Source organism: Ranitomeya imitator, chromosome 6 (assembly GCF_032444005.1).
Source record: "Ranitomeya imitator isolate aRanImi1 chromosome 6, aRanImi1.pri, whole genome shotgun sequence".
NCBI lineage: Eukaryota > Metazoa > Chordata > Amphibia > Anura > Dendrobatidae > Ranitomeya > Ranitomeya imitator.
The window spans coordinates 448,596,042-448,612,773 of record NC_091287.1 but is presented as its reverse complement, the minus strand read 5'-3'; the positions used below and the strand labels follow the sequence as shown (position 1 = coordinate 448,612,773).

The window sequence follows — 16,732 nt, the reverse complement described above, 5'->3', positions numbered from 1 at the left end:
GGATATTTTAATGTTTGGAAAAGGTATGCAAACTAGATCAGGTTGCAGCCTTGCAAACCTGTTCTGCTGAAGCCTGGTGCCGAAGCGCCCAGAAAGCCCCCACTGCCCGAGTGTAATGTGCTTTGATTCCAGCCGGAACGACCATGCCCTTGACGCAGTAGGCCTCCTGAATAGCCGATCTTATCCACCTGGCCATGGTCGATCTCGAGGCAGCGAGTCCTTTCCTGCGACCCTCAGGGAGGACAAACAGCGCATCAGTCTGCCGAAAAGGTGCCGTGAAATGTACCTTCTCAGCGCTCTCACTAGATCTTACGTATGGAGAGCTTTTTCCACACGGTGCTTTGGCGCTGGGCAAAAATAAGGCAAGACGATGTCCTCGTTAATGTGGAACGAGGAAATCACCTCTGGTAAAAAGGTTGGTGCTGGCCTGAGCACCACCTTATCTTGATGGAACCGTAGAAAAACAGGATTTTTGGTTGCTTACCGTAAAATCTGTTTCTTGAAGTCTCCATTGGGGGACACAGGAACCATGGGTGTATGCTGCTGCCACTAGGAGGCTGACACTATGCAAATAAAAAAATTAGCTCCTCCTCTGCAGTGTACACCCCACCGACTGGCATTAAACTCTTCAGTTATAGTGAGAAAGCAGTAGGAGAAAGAACAAGGTTGAAAAACCATAACCACAAACTTGAGAACTGTAAACGTGAGAACAGTCAGAGAACATATAACAAAAACATTGGGAGGGTGCTGTGTCCCCCAATGGAGGCTTCAAGAAACAGATTTTACGGTAAGCAACCAAAAATCCTGTTTTCTTTATCGCCTCTCATTGGGGGACACAGGAACCATGGGACGTCCCAAAGCAGTCCCAAGGGCGGGAAAAACAGACTTCCATCAGGTCAGAGGACTCACCACTGCCGCCTGCAGGATCCTTCTGCCTAGGCTGGCGTCCGCCGATGCGTAGGTATGGACCTTGTAAAATTTGGCGAACGTGTGGATGGAAGACCAAGTTGCCGCTTTGCACAGCTGTAGGGCGGAAGCCCTGTGGTGCACCGCCCAGGAGGCGCCGACTGCCCGGGTAGAGTGAGCCTTAATCCCAGGAGGGGGCACTCTGTTCTTGACCCGGTAAGCCTCCAAGATTGCCATTCTGATCCATCGAGCAATAGTCGCTTTAGAAGCCGGCTGGCCTCTGCGCGTGCCATCAGGAATGACGAAAAAGGAATCCGTCTTCCGGAAAGTGGACGTTCTGTCCAGATAGATCCTCACAGCCCTGACAAGGTCCAGCTTGTTCAACGATCGCTCCAGAGGATGAGTCGGAGCTGGACAAAAGGAAGGTAGAACGATGTCCTCGTTGAGGTGGAAGGTGGAAACCACCTTAGGAAGAAAAGAAGGTGGGGGCCGGAAGACCACCTTGTCCTGGTGAATGACCAAAAACGGAGGGCGGCAAGACAGGGCCGCCAGCTCGGAAACGCGGCGAATGGACGTGATGGCCACAAGAAAGGCTACCTTTCATGATAAAACTGATAGGGAGATTCCTCTAAGAGGTTCAAAGGGAGAAACCTTCAGAACGTCCAGTACCAGGTTTAGGTCCCATGCCTCCACAGGGGCCCTGTACGGCGGGACGGCGTGGGCTACCCCCTGAAAGAAGGTCTTAACCTGTGGCCGAGAGGCCAAGGTCTTCTGAAAGAGGATGGAAAGCGCAGAGACCTGACCCTTCAGGGAACTAAGAGCCAGGCCCGAATCCAGTCCTGCCTGAAGGAAGGCCAAAAGAGAAGGCAGGGAAAAAACCATAGGCGGAACGCGGTTGGACTCGCACCACCGGAAGTAGGCCTTCCAGGTGCGGTAGTAGGTCCTGGAAGACGAAGGCTTCCGAGCCTGAATCATGGTGTGAATCACCCGGTCCGAAAGGCCGGACGCTCTCAGAACCGCGGTCTCAACAGCCACGCCGTTAAACTGAGCGACCGAGAATTCGGGTGGCAGATCGGACCCTGGGACAGCAGATCGGGCCTGTCTGGAAGGCGCCAGGGAGCGTCCGCGAGAAGGTTGACGAGCTCCGCGAACCAAGCTCTCCTGGGTCAATCCGGGGAGATCAGGATGACCGGCACCCCTTCCGCTTTGATCTTCTTCAACAGTTTGGGAAGTAATGGAAGGGGTGGGAACAGGTAGGGCAGCTCGAACTGTGACCAAGGAATGGCCAGAGCATCGACGCCCACTGCGAGAGGATCGCGGGACCTGGAGACGAACTGCGGAACCTTCCTGTTGACTCGGGACGCCGTAAGATCCACATCCGGAGTTCCATCGAAGACAAATCTGATGGAAGACCTCCGGATGCAAGGACCATTCCCCTGCCGCGAGGCCCTCGCGGCTGAGGAAGTCGGCGGCCCAGTTTCCACGCCGGGGATATGCACCGCGGATATCACCGGAACCGTTGCCTCTGCCAAAGGAGGATCTTGGATACCTCGGCAAGGGCCAAGCAGCTCCGAGTCCCCCCCTGATGGTTGACATATACCACAGCTGTGGCGTTGTCCGTCTGGATCCGGACTGGAAGGCCCCTGAGGATCCTTTCCCAGTGGCGGAGGGACAGGAAGATGGCCCGAATTTCGAGGACGTTGATCGGCAGAGATGACTCCTGCGGCGACCAGCGGCCCTGAACCGTCAGGTGGCGAAAAACCGCACCCCAGCCGATCAGGCTGGCGTCCGTTGTCACCACCTGCCAGTGAACCGGAAGGAAGGACCTGCCCTGGGAGATGAGAGGTGACGTCGACCACCAGTTGAGAGACCGCTTGACCCGAAAGGAGAGTCTGATCGGCCGATCCAGGGAGAAGACCGACCTGTCCCACAGACAGAATGGCTTGCTGAAGGGGTCGCGAATGGAATTGGGCGAAGGGAATCGCTTCCAATGTAGCTACCATCCTCCCCAGAACCTTCATGGCCGAACGGAGGGAGGGAGGTCGAGGACCCTGGAGCAAGCGTATGTCCCGACAGAGTGGATCTCTTGTCTGTGGGAAGGAAGACTCTGCTCTGACGAGTATCGAAAAGCATGCCCAGAAAGATGATGCGCTGAGAAGGAATAAGACAGGACTTCTTCCGGTTTACCAGCCACCCGAAACGGGCTAAGGTGTCGAGAACAATGGACAGGCTTTCGTGGGCCTGAGCGAAGGACGGAGCCTTGATGAGGATGTCGTCGAGATATGGAACTAGGACCAGGCCTCTGACTCTCAAGATGGCCATCAGCGCCGCCATGATCTTCGTGAAAACTCTTGGGGCGGTTGCAAGACCGAACGGCAGGGCGACGAACTGAAAATGATCTCGTTGCACTGCAAAGCGCAGGAAACGGTGATGTCCGGGAAATATCGGGACATGGAGGTAGGCGTCCTGGATATCTATTGAGCATAGAAACTCCTGAGCCTCCATGGAAGCAATTACTGAACGAAGGGATTCCATCCTGAAGTGTCTCAGGCGAACTCTCCTGTTCAGCAATTTGAGGTCCAGAATGGGGCGAACTTTGCCGTCTTTTTTCGGTACCACAAAAAGATTCGAGTAGAAACCCGTGAAGCGTTCTTTTTCTGGGACGGGAACGATTATAGGCTGAACTGGATGGACAAATGTCTTTTTTCGGCCTTACTAACTATGTTACTATGATTACCCCGGATTTGAGCAGAGAAGCGATGGCTGAGAAGAAGCCCGGAACTAGAGCGGGGTCTCTTGGAGGACGGGATTGGAAGAAACGATCCCGAGGTCGGGAAGCGAACTCTATTTTGTATCCCGAGGATACAACTTCCCTGACCCATGCATCCTCTACTGCGGAAATCCAGACGTCCCTGAAAAGGAGAAGACGGCCGCTCAATCTGGGAGTTGGGCTGGAGTCTTGCCGAGAGTCATGCCGAGGTGGATCTTCCAGTCCTGGGCCTGGAGGATCTACCCTGGGAGAAACGAGGACGCCAGGACGGAGTGGGCCTAAAGGACACCGCCTTCTTCTCTTGACGTGCCTGTGGCCTCTGTTGCTGCTGGGAAAAGGAGTTTGACGCAGCGAAGCGACGAAAAGGCCAAAAAGAACGAAACTGTCGTCTAGGAGGAGGGCGACGAGGCTTAGCCTGGGGGAGAAGAGAACTTGTACCCCCGGTGGCGTCCTTAATTATTTGGTCCAGCTGGGAACCAAAGAGGCGAGAGCCCTGGAAGGGCAGACTAGTGAGGGACTTTTTGGAGGACATGTCCGCCTGCCAGGCCTTGAGCCAAACGGTCCGGCGCATGGCAACGGCATTGCTGGAAGCTTGAGCCGCACAAGACGCGGCATCCAGGGAGGCGGAAACCAGGTATTCATCAGCGTGGGAAATCTGGTTGGCAAGTTCCGCTAATTGCGCGGGAGGCGCCCCATCCAGGATACCTCGCCGAAGATCCTTGGCCCATTTTGAGATGGATTTTGAAGCCCAAGTGGACGCAAAAGCTGGACATAGAGCCGCTGAAGCCGCTTCAAAAGCAGATTTCGCGAAGGATTCTATAACTCTATCGTTAGAATCCTTCAGAGATGCTCCGCCGGACAGAGGAAGCACCGTGTTGGTGGACAGCCTGGAAACAGGGGGGTCCACCGAGGGAGAGGCCGTCCAATTGGCGGTAAGTTCTGGAGGAAAAGGATATAACACACCCAGGCGTTTTCCCCTCTGAAAACGCCTAGTGGGGTTCTCTCTCTCTCTCTGGACACGATTTCCTCGAATTCAGGATGAGGAGCGAAAAATTTTGAAGGTGGTTTGGCCAATCTAAACGAAACCGCCTGATCTGCGGGTTCCGTAGAGGGATCCTTGATGCCACATGTTTGGTTTATTGCCCCAATGAGGTTCTGGACTGTCTCACTCATGGTGGCGATTTGGTTAGGATCCAGCTCCGAAGAATCCTCCGAAGGCGCATCAGATAATGCCTCGCCTGACTCAGGGGAGGAGGATCGGTGGGACACCAACCGCGGAGGAGGGCCGAGCGGCGAGATGGAGCGCGAAGAGGACTCAGACCGACGTTCCTGTCTGGACCTTTTGTGGCTTATCAAGGAGGGCTCGGGCGGCGGTTCCTGCGACCCGCTGGCCACTGCAGGGGTCTGCAGGGGTAACCGATCCAGCGCGGACACTAGGGTTTGAGATACCCGTGTTAAATCGGCCACCGATTGTGACAGAGAGGCGGCCCAGCCTGGGATGGGGGGGGGATCACTCTCGGGCGGAACAGCCGGGGGATCCTGGGCGGTGGGAACAATCGGGTTGCTGCAGGACTGACACAGCGGGGAGGACTGACCTGAGGGAAGTTTGCTGTTACAGGACGAACATGCAAAGTACGTGACTAAGGCAGAAGATGAAGAGGTAGGGGGACGAGAGCGGCCCCCTTTAGAGGTAGACATTTTTAGGGACCCTGAAGATGCCAGTGGGTTAGGGGACAGTGGGCAGAGGGGGGTGTCAGTCTGCAGTGCAGCTACTCACGGACCTGGTCCTGGAAGATGTCCCACTTGTCGATGGAGTGCACTGAGGAGCTGTATTCAGCGCAGATAGAGCTGTGCCCACAGAAGATGCGGGTGCGCTTGCGAGAGCTGGTGCTGCTGCCGGTACAAAGCGGTGCTCACACCAGACGAGTGTCCCAGGAGGAAGGGGGCGGAGCCAGACGCAGGGGCGCCGGTAGGCAGGGCACAGTAAGTCGGGCGGGAAAAAGCCCGCCCGCAGAACCGGAAGTGAGGAGCCGAGAAACCGTAAGTAGGCCCCGGCCTAAGCCGGGACCTAAATTAGAGGCCGGCGCCGCCGGAGAAGGGAACCGCGGCGCCGGAGCAGTGCGCCGCAGGGACTGAGAAGAGCGGCAGCCTGCCAAGGCTGTCCAGGAAAGCGGAAGTGGCGGGGTCGCGGCGCCAGAAGTAGGCCCTGGCAGAAGCCGGGACCTAAATTAGAGGCCGGCGCCGCCGGAAAATCGCGGCGACGGAGAATCGCGGCGTCGGAGCGCCGCAGAAAGTAAGTGGCACGGCATCCTGCCAAGGACGCCGTGCAGACACAGGACGCATTGTGGCCCCCGAGCAGTGAGACCGCAGGGGGAAGCGGCGCGGCAGCCTGCTAGGCTGTGACTCTGTAAGGGGCTGTGCGGCTGCAGGGAGAGAACTGCGGCCGCTAAGGAAGAAGAGCTTATGGCTGTCCCTGGGATCCCTCTAAAATAAACGCCATGAGGGAGGACAGGGGGACATCTGGAGAAAAGATCCCGGGGGAATGGAGGGGAAATACTCACCTAAACATCCCACGCCGTTACTAACCTGAGGGGAATGAGACGTCCACGGAGCTGTGATGGACGTCCTCGTCTCCTCCAACCGACAGGCTCTGGTAGGCGAGTGGGTGGGGGACGGAGCCAGGACCGGACTTCTGAGCACGCTTCTGTGCTAGGATCTTGGTCCTGGAGAGGGATCTATGAGGATACGGGGTGGCAGTACACGCCGTACTCATAGTCCGCATTGTGGGAATACAGGTGTGACTGCTCACCCTGTATCCCTCCGGAAAAAACCTGAAAAGAAACGACGCACATTGAGGTAGATAAGGGTCTAATGAAAGACCCGTGTCCACCTCCTACTGACACTAAGCTAAACTGAAGAGTTTAATGCCAGTCGGTGGGGTGTACACTGCAGAGGAGGAGCTAATTTTATTATTTGCATAGTGTCAGCCTCCTAGTGGCAGCAGCATACACCCATGGTTCCTGTGTCCCCCAATGAGAGGCGATAAAGAAAGCAGCCCGGCAGGATAGGGCCTGCCAGCTCCGATAGCCGTCTAATTGAAGTTATGGCCACCAAGAATACGACTTTCCAGGAAAAGTAAGTTAAAGAGACGTCCTGAAGAGGTTTGAAAGGAACTTCCTGCAAGGCACTTAAGACCAGATTAAGGTCCCAAGCATCCAGGGGGGCCCTTTAAGGCGGAACCTTGTGAGCGACTCCCTGTAGGAAAGTTTTCCCCTGTAGATTGATAGCGATCCCGCGCTGAAAAAGTACCGACAAGGCTGATATCTGTCTTTTAAGAGTACTCGGTGCAAGCCCTGAATCCACGTCGACTTGGAGAAAAGCAAGAATGTTTGGGATGGAGAAACGTAGTGGGGAAGTCCACCGCTCTTGCACCATGAAAGGAAAACCTTCCAGGTGTGATGATAAATACGTGCAGAGATGGATTTCCGGGCGCTAATCATGGTAGCGGCTACCTCTTGGGAAAACCCGGCCTGTGTTAGAATCCAAGATTCAATGGCCAGGCCGTTAAACACAGGGCCGCTAAAGCTCTGGTGGTAGATCGGGCCCTGCGATAGTAGATCCAGGCAGTCTGGAAGCCGCAATGGAACTCTGGCGAGCAGCTGCACTAGGTCTGCGTACCATGACCAACGAGGCCAATCTGGGGCGACCAGGATAACTGGAACTCCTTCTGCCTTGACCTTCCCGATTACCTTCGGGAGTAGCGGTAGAGGGGGGGAACAGATATGGGAGATGAAACTGGTTCCAAGGCAAAACTAACGCGTCCACGGCAATCGCCTGTGGATCTTGATATTGGGCGACAAACCTGGGTACTTTGGCATTCCTCCCGGAAGCCATCAGGTCTATGTCCGGGGTTCCCCAGGGCTGACATATCTGCTGAAATACTTCGGGATGGAGGACTTGTTTTACCTCGTGCATGGCCGCCCTGCTGCGGGTACCCCCTTGATGATTTATGTATGCCATTGTCCGATTGAATCCCGACAGGGCGCCCTGCCAGGAGATGATGAAAATGCTGCAGAGCCAGTCGAACCGCCCGAATCTCCAACAGATTGATCGGGAGGGTTGACTCCCGCGAGGACCAGCGTCCCTGGGCTGTGTGATGGTAAAACACTGCTCCCCAACCTAGAAGACTGGCATTTGTCGTGAGTACTAGCCATTGGGCTGGGGGAAAAAGTTTCACCTGTTGCAGAGACGGACTCGTTGACCACCATGAGAGAGCCTGTCTGACCTGGAGAGGTAAACGACACTTGAAGTTGAGAGAGAATGGAATTTTGTCCCATGCTGTTAACAGTGCATGTTGGAGAGGACGAAGATGGAGTTGCGCAAATGGCACCGCCTCCATTGCCGCCACCACCCTTCCCAAGACCCTCATGCAGAATCGGATCGTATGATAGACTGCCCGGCGAAGGGTCTTCACCTCTTGCCGGAGAATCAGGACCTTGTCCTGGGGCAGGATTCTTAAACTTTGTGAGGTGTCGAAGATCATCCCTAGAAAAGAAATTCTAGAGACGACTTTTTTAGGTTCATCAGCCACCCTAGACGAGAAAGTGTGTCTAGAGCAGTGTTCCCCAACTCCAGTCCGCAAGAGCCACCAACAGGTCGTGTTTTCAGGATTTCCTTAGCATGCCTCAGGTGATGGAATTGTTGCCTGTCTAGATGATAGAATTCTCACCTGGGCAATACTAAGGAAATCCTGAAAACATGACCCGTTGATGGCTCTTGAGGACCGAACTTGGGGAACACTTGTCTAGAGTAAAGGTGACATTTTCCTCGCAGGCCCAAAAAGACGGCCCCTTGATAAGGAAGTCATCTAGATATGGTAAAACGAGTATGCCCCGGGAATGCAGGATGGACACCACAACCGCCATGACCTTTGTGAATACTCTGGGTGCGGTGGCAAGCCCAAAAAGTAAGGCTGTGAACTGGAAATGCAAGTTGCCTAAGGCAAAACGTAGGAATTTTTGGTGCGAAGGAAATATGGGAATGTGCAGATAGGCATCTTGAATATCTATTGAAGCTAAGAATTCTCCCTTTTCCATTGACGCAATGACTGACCGTAGAGATTCCATTCGAAAGCTACGAATGTTGACAAACTTATTTAAACATTTCAGATCCAAAATGGGCCTTACCGTTCCGTCTTTTTTGGGAACTATGAACAGGTTGGAATAGAATCCCTGAAATCTTTCTTCATGCGGAACAGGAATGATGACTCCGCGGAGCCGAAGGGACTCAATAGAATTGAACAGGACCTGTACCCAGGATTCTGAACTGGGAAGGCGGGAGGGAAAGAACTGGCGCAGGGGCTGACTGACAAACTATCTTGTATCCTGAGGACACCAGTTCTCTTACCCACCTGTCGTGAACCACAGTGAGCCAGGACTGGTGAAACTAGAGTAGGCGGCCGCCTACTCTGTCGGCGGCAGCCAGAGACCGACTCCAGTCATTTGGCCGAAAACCTATGGGTTCTAGATCCCCTTGATCTTGGCAGCTGGGATCGCATTCTTCCCAACGGGATCTGATGATCTCTGTCCTGATTCGGTCGCCTGCAACAACGGGATTTGATGCTGGAGCCCACCTGGTATTATGAAAAGACTTGAAACGAGCCTGGAACTGGCGACGAAAAGGCTGTTTAATCCTCTGCTGTGGGAGAAAATTGCTTTTCCCTCCTGTGGTATCAGAAATGAGCTGATCCAATTTTTCTCCAAATAATCGGCCACCCTTATAAGGGAGGGTTGTAAGAGATTTTTTAGAGGTAGAATCTGCCCGCCATGTTCTCAACCAAAGAGCCCTTCTGATGGCAATTGCGTTTGCTGCCGCTGATGCCGCACAGTTCGCTGCATCTAAAGACGCATTGATCAGATAGCTCTCAACTAGAGCTATTTGATTTGATATTTCTGTCAACTCCACTGGTAGGTCCCTCTCCTGAAGAGCTTTGGTCAAAGATTCTGACCAATACATCATGGCCTTAGCTACCCACGTCGCCGCAAAAGAGGGCAAGAGGGATGAACCTGAAGCCTCAAAAACTGAACGAGCCAAACTATCAATAAGCCGATCAGTATGATCCCTAACAGAGGAGCCATTGGGAAAGGGATAATAGTGTTTTAGAGGCCAGACGAGAAACCGGAGGATCTACCGAAGGAGATTCTACCCATTTCTTACGCAGCTCAGGGGCAAAATGGTATCTAGCATTCACGGCCTTTTGTGCCGCAAAACGTCTGTCCGGATGCTCCCTGTGACGTTGGATCACGTCCTCGAACTCAGGGTGAGATGAGAATACCCTATGAGACTGCTTGGCCCTCTTGAATGATACCTTATGACCAGAGGTCAAGGCAGATTCGTCTTCTACTCCCAGGGCTTGGTTGACGGCCTCACTTAGGCTGTCTACTGACTCCTGGTAATCAGGCGCCTCTAAATTGAGGGACCCCACAGAATCGTAATCCGAACCGAGTTCACCACTCTCTGCTGGAGAAGGTGAGCGAGAGGTGGAACTCCAGGATGCAGATACACCTGATGGACAGGCAGACGCTGTGTGGGTTCGCTTCCCCTGCGTCTGCCTAGTGTGAGCGCGGCCCCTGCAGGCCGAAGGCTCCCAAGGGTCGCAGGACCTATCCAAGGTAGGTGAACCGCTGTCCCTGGCCCCAGCCTGGGTCTGCAGAGACTCAATTGCCTTAGTTAGGGATGCCATAGATTGCGACAAGGACGTGACCCATTCCGGGGGAGAAACCACAGCTTCTGCCTGAGTCGCAGGGGAGGGCTCCTGAGCGCGTTCAGAGATGCAGGCCTCAGAAACGATTACTCTGGGCATACGGAAAAGTGGACCGACAGGCTACACATGCGGTATATAGCACCGTGTGAGAATTGACCCTTCTAGACATGGTGCCCTGCAAATGCTATAATCAGAGGTTCTAGAAAGGCAGTAGAAATGCAGATATTACTGCTGTCAGGCTGGGGGAAGTAGCACTTACACCAGTCCTCTGTCCCAGTTCATCCTGTGGAACTTGTCCCAGGGCGAAGCGTCCATGCTGCCTTTTAAAACAGAGCGCCCTCATTAGTGGGCGGTACTGGAAATGGCGGCTTCTGCGGCCTATAGAAGGCCGAAGCCGGGGCCTAGATTTTCCTTCTCGGCGAGGGAAAAGGGGGCGAGGCCGCCGGAAGATGACACGGCCGGAAGGGGCGGGGCTTCCGCCTGCAGCCTACCCTGACAGAAGCCGGGGACTAAATTATCGACTGCCCCGGAAGTGATGCCGGTCTGCGGTGCGGCGGAGCCTGCAATAGACAGGCCACGGCGCCACTAGAAACAGGGAGACTGTACCGCCGCCAGCAGTCAAAAAAAAAAATGCGGCGCCGCCAGTCACAACAAAACAACAGAATCACCAGCCATTGATAAAACAAGGAGCCCGCAGAGCTGTACTGCCCTCCAGAGCCCCGGTATGACGCGCGCTGCCTCAGGACCCCTCCCAGCCCCCCCTCGTATGAACATGGAGCCCTACAATGGACCCTATAGTTAGAGGGGGGCTGTAAAAAGGACGGTGCAGGCACCCAAACTCCATCTTCCTTTTATAGGATGAGGAGAGGGACCGTCCACCCCCCCTTTATCACCGCTGTCTGAGCATTGGTGATGCAGTGGGGGCCGGACGGACAATCTGTATGCACCCGTACAGCCTAGGGTTCCGTTACCTTACTGTGGTCAGGGCTAAGTCCGGCAAGTAGTCCCACGTTACGGGAGAGGATACGTGGAGGAGACGCTCACACGTGCTCGCCCGTTGATGGTTTGGGAAGATCGGACCCCTTCAAAAGGGTCCGTCGCCCCTGTCTCGCTTCCAAGATAAAGAGCAAAAGAGTACAGGAGGTCTGGGAACCAGACCTGTGCCTCCTTCAGACGCTAAGCATGAACTGGCTTCGCCTGCGGCCAGTGTCAGGGTGTAGATGGCGGAGGAGGAGCTAAACTTTTTTATGTTTACTTAGTGTCAGCCTCCTGGCGGCAGTAGCATTCACCCACAGTCCTGTGTCCCCCAATGAGGCGAAGGAGAAAACGTTGAAAGTAGTAACATGCTGCAGTTGAAAAAAAAAATGCAGCAGTTTTCCAACTCAGTCAGGAAATAAAAGCAATGTGTGCAAGAGATTTCTGAAATCTCCTATATCCTTTGCTGGTATTGTAAAACGCAGCTTAAAATTTGCATTAAAAAACGCAGCAAAAGCAGAACATGTGAACATAGACTAATGGGTAAGTGCAAAAACGAAGATATCCGATTTTGCTGCAAAAACCTTAAGGAAGTTGGACCATGATTTTTTTGGTGGGCACTAAACTATCAGCATGCACAATACAATAGGCAAGAAATATGAAGCAAAAAAACAGAGCAAAACCTGATTATTCTAAGCAGCTTCTTTACTGCCAAGAGAGCATGTTTTGCCTGCGGAAAAAGACGCAGCAAAAACGCAACATGTGAACATAGCCTAACCTGGTGATAGATTTCATTTAAAGTTAGGAAAAGTTCAGAAATGATTCTTATCAGGTTTTTTTTTTTACATGAGACAAACCTGGCATTTTAAAGTTGTGCAGACTTTTTATTTCCATATGGCTGAATAAGTGTTCCTATCGACCAGCGGCCAGCGTAAATACATGACAATTCTACAGGAGGAGATGTATACTTTGTATATGTACATTTCTTCCACAAATGCTAGAATAACATCTGCATGATACCATGAGATCTCGGTTCTTCAGTGTAATGTATCATGTCAATACTTTTACAGTATTTCTATAATATTGCAATATTTTCACAGCATAAAGGAAGTTCATTTTGAAATGTTGTGCTGCTGTATATGTGGGAACCACTTCCTTTACTGATGTGCAATAACCAAGGAGAGCGGCCGCAATGTACACAGTTATTGTGAGTAATGTCAGTAATGAATCTTTGTGCAGACTCATGGACTCTCTGTCTCACGACAGTTATTCTTTACTCAGTGATGAAGTATTGGTATATATTACAGGGGTTGTCCAGGTTTATCATGAAAGTCTGCAGTCACTATGCAACTGCAGGCCTATTAATCCTTACATCGCATGCAGCGAGTGCTGTGAGAATTCTCAGATGCCAGCGTTGAGACCCTGCGGTCATATGACCACAATCATGTCATATGCATGCTCCCGGCCACATTCCTACTAGACGTGCCTTATATACAGTAACAAGCAAAACATTTTGACTTTGGGTTGTAATTACAGAACTGGACATACTGAGGATTTACAGATGGTCCCAAGTTGACATTTTGCACCGGTGATCCATTCTATAAAGAAAAGAAAAAAATGGAAGAAAAGTTATTTATTTTCAACACAAAGACTTCCTTTGATGGTAGTGAAAGTGTCAGCATAAGCACAATACCCAGAGGAGGAGACAGGTGCTGACCCTTTCACTGCCATTATTTGTAATCCAAATGAGTACGATTTGATATAAATGCAAGCAAATAGACTGGGGAAAAGCAGGGTTTGGAGCACAATTACTTGCAATTTTTATTAGCAAGAAGACAAATCCCATAAAAAAGTAATTTGGAAAGTTTTCAAACATTTCAAGCTGCACAAAATTATAAATAAAAATGTATATTTATATTTAAAGTTTAGTTACTCTTTATGAGACCTAAGTATCTTCCTTGCATATACAATAATGTCATAACTAAATACAGGTCCTTCTCAAAAAATTAGCATATAGTGTTAAATTTCATTATTTACCATAATGTAATGATTACAATTAAACTTTCATATATTATAGATTCATTATCCACCAACTGAAATTTGTCAGGTCTTTTATTGTTTTAATACTGATGATTTTGGCATACAACTCCTGATAACCCAAAAAACCTGTCTCAATAAATTAGCATATTTCACCCATCCAATCAAATAAAAGTGTTTTTTAATAACAAACAAAAAAACCAACAAATAATAATGTTCAGTTATGCACTCAATACTTGGTCGGGAATCCTTTGGCAGAAATGACTGCTTCAATGCGGCGTGGCATGGAGGCAATCAGCCTGTGACACTGCTGAGATGTTATGGAGGCCCAGGATGCTTCAATAGCGGCCTTAAGCTCATCCAGAGTGTTGGGTCTTGCGTCTCTCAACTTTCTCTTCACAATATCCCACAGATTCTCTATGGGGTTCAGGTCAGGAGAGTTGGCAGGCCAATTGAGCACACTATATGCTAATTTTTTGAGAAGGACCTGTATACTACCGTACTTTCTTCCTGGAGACATTCCTAGAATGTTTTAGGGGACATTTATGAAAACTGGTTCTGCAAACATTGGATCATATGAAACAAATACTAAAAATAGATCAGATTTCTTCTTGTCCACTATTCTGCTAGTGGGTTTTAATGCTACTTTTAGTAATTTTCATCATGTTTCAACTATAATCTTAGGAATGGATGGGTCTCTGTGCCCTCCGATTTCAGCACATATAACAATTGCTGCTATAACTTCTCCACTGACACAATAGATGATTGTATATGTATAATTACTGTCCGGTCTTTTTATTATTCAATGTTAACTTCACTGTGTTTCATAAATTAAAGGAGTTTAGGCTGACCCAAATATTGGAGGAAATGACCAAGAATAGTCAAAATAATCTGTTTAAGTTTCTCCAGTTTCAAATATCACAGATGCCTTAAATTATTATTATTTTTTTATTTATTTTTTACAGACCCGCAAAAAAATGCCATCTTTTCACAGACTGTCCTGGAATTTCTGGGCTGTTGGCAACCCTGCCATCAATACTGTACGCAAGTCTCAGCAAACCCAATAACCCAGGTATTGTGTGTTGTACGATAATCTCAATGTTTTGTTGCTATGTTTTGTCTGTGACTGGTAACACTGGGGAAACAGGTGCTTTCTCCTCAAGGAAAAACGTCTAAGCGACACCCCTCCCTTTATAATTCTTTACATTTAAACATGTTTTTGTGTTTTAGCAGGTATTTGAAGGGTAACTAAAGTTTTAACATGTTGTAGCTAGTGATGAGCGAATGTGCTGGTATAAGGTGTTATCCGAGCACGCTTGGGTGCTGAGTGTCTTCGGCGTGATCGAAAAGTGTTTGAGTCCTCGCGGCTGCTAGACAGCCACAACACTTACAGGGACTGGCTGTTTGTTAGGCGATACCTGCACGTGTTGCAGCTGTCTAACAGCCGTGAGACATACAGCCACGGCGACTAGAACATAGTATTCGAGTACGCCGAAGTCACTGGGTTAGCACCAGAGCATGCTCGGATAACGCTTTATCTGAGCACATTCACTCATCACTAGTTGTAGCCAGATCAGTAGTGTTCATCAGTGGTTCAGGTCTCGAGAACCCCCAGTGACCACTCAATCCAAAAAGACAAACTCTCATCTAATCCATGGAGTGTGAGCAAAGTAGTGAAGACCGCGAGCCCGTACACGGCTTTGTGTGTACTAGAGGATACACTGAGTGTGTCTGAAGAAAATCACCCTGTTCTACGTACGCAATGAACCAGTCACATCTGCTAACTTCACTGAACTACAATGATGTGTAAAAGTGTCAGCTCCAATATGAACACTAAGTTCTGTCTCAATCTATAATTCTGGCTGATGAATTTACCTTCTGATCAGCCCTTTCGTCTTCATCTTCTGATGGATCTGAATGATGTCTGGCACAATCCAGTTTTAAAAAAGCTTGAACATCAGGGCTATTAAAAAACAAACAAAAAAAATAAAATAAAAAAAAGATAGATTGAGAAAATGCAACAAAAGCCTTATCCGATACATAAAAGCAATGTGCTTGAACTATGTGAAAGCTCATGCCTACTTCCTGGCCCATATTTGGGAAGGTGTTCCTTTTTTATTACAACTACTCTGATTGTAGCTGTGAGCGGTAAATAAAGTTAAGTTATGACAAAGCTTTTGTTCTCCAGAGCAAAGAAAAGGTGCATGGTTACCCCCTCTACTGGTCTCCTTATATTGGGTAAAATGACAAAGGTCGATGTGCTGCCAAGAATAGTGTTAAGCCAGTGTTAAAATAATTTCACAAAGAGCATTTGCTATATTTACACTCTAGAGCACTACTATTTCTTTTTATTCCCTATATACATCAGATAGATAGTTGTCCATCCCACCAAAATCTGCTTATGTACACTGTAAGGCTATGCTCACATGTCCAGCAATCATTTGGTAGAACTGATTCAGGTGAAATCCATTAGGAAAAAACATAGTAACATCGTAACATAGTTAGTAAGGCCGAAAAAAGACATTTGTCCATCCAGTTCAGCCTATATTCCATCATAATAAATCCCCAGGTCTACGTCCTTCTACAGAACCTAATAATTGTATGATACAATATTGTTCTGCTCCAGGAAGACATCCAGGCCTCTCTTGAATCCCTCGACTGAGTTCGCCATCACCACCTCCTCAGGCAAGCAATTCCAGATTCTCACTGCCCTAACAGTAAAGAATCCTCTTCTATGTTGGTGGAAAAACCTTCTCTCCTCCAGACGCAAAGAATGCCCCCTTGTGCCCGTCACCTTCCTTGGTATAAACAGGACCTCAGCAAGATATTTGTATTGTCCCCTTTTTTCTAGACTAAATAATCCTAATTTCGCTAATCTATCTCGGTATTGTAGTTCTCCCATCCCCTTTATTAATTTTGTTGCCCTCCTTTGTACTCTCTCTAGTTCCATTATATCCTTCCTGAGCACCGATGCCCAGACAACGGGCAACGGATCCGTTAATGTGGCACCCGTTGTCGTTTATTTCTAACGGATCCAGTATGAGCCCTTTCTTCTGCTGGATCTGTTCTAACGGACTGGACATGTGAACATAACATTATACAGGACAGAGGTAATCTTAAATCCACCTCTTGGCTTGGGTCTGGCAAAACCCTTGTTGGCAAGCACAGCTGCCAGACGTTTTTTGTAGTTGATGATGAGGTTTGCGCACGTCAGGAGGAATTTTGGTCCATTCCGCTTTTCAGATCATCTCTAAATCATAAAGATTTTGAGGCTGCTGCTG

General features: G+C 49.9%; 1 protein-coding gene across 1 annotated transcript in view; it reads right to left on the bottom strand.

Moving 5' to 3' along the window:
• Nucleotides 1–16,732, bottom strand: part of SGK3 (serum/glucocorticoid regulated kinase family member 3) — a 120,397-nt gene that overhangs the window by 28,236 nt on the left and 75,429 nt on the right. The window contains exons 6-7 of the mRNA XM_069731430.1: nucleotides 15,327–15,414; nucleotides 12,963–13,012 (exon numbers count right to left, since the gene is read on the bottom strand). Of these exons, the coding sequence (XP_069587531.1) occupies nucleotides 12,963–13,012; nucleotides 15,327–15,414 (138 nt within the window). The remainder of the gene's footprint in view (nucleotides 1–12,962; nucleotides 13,013–15,326; nucleotides 15,415–16,732) is intronic.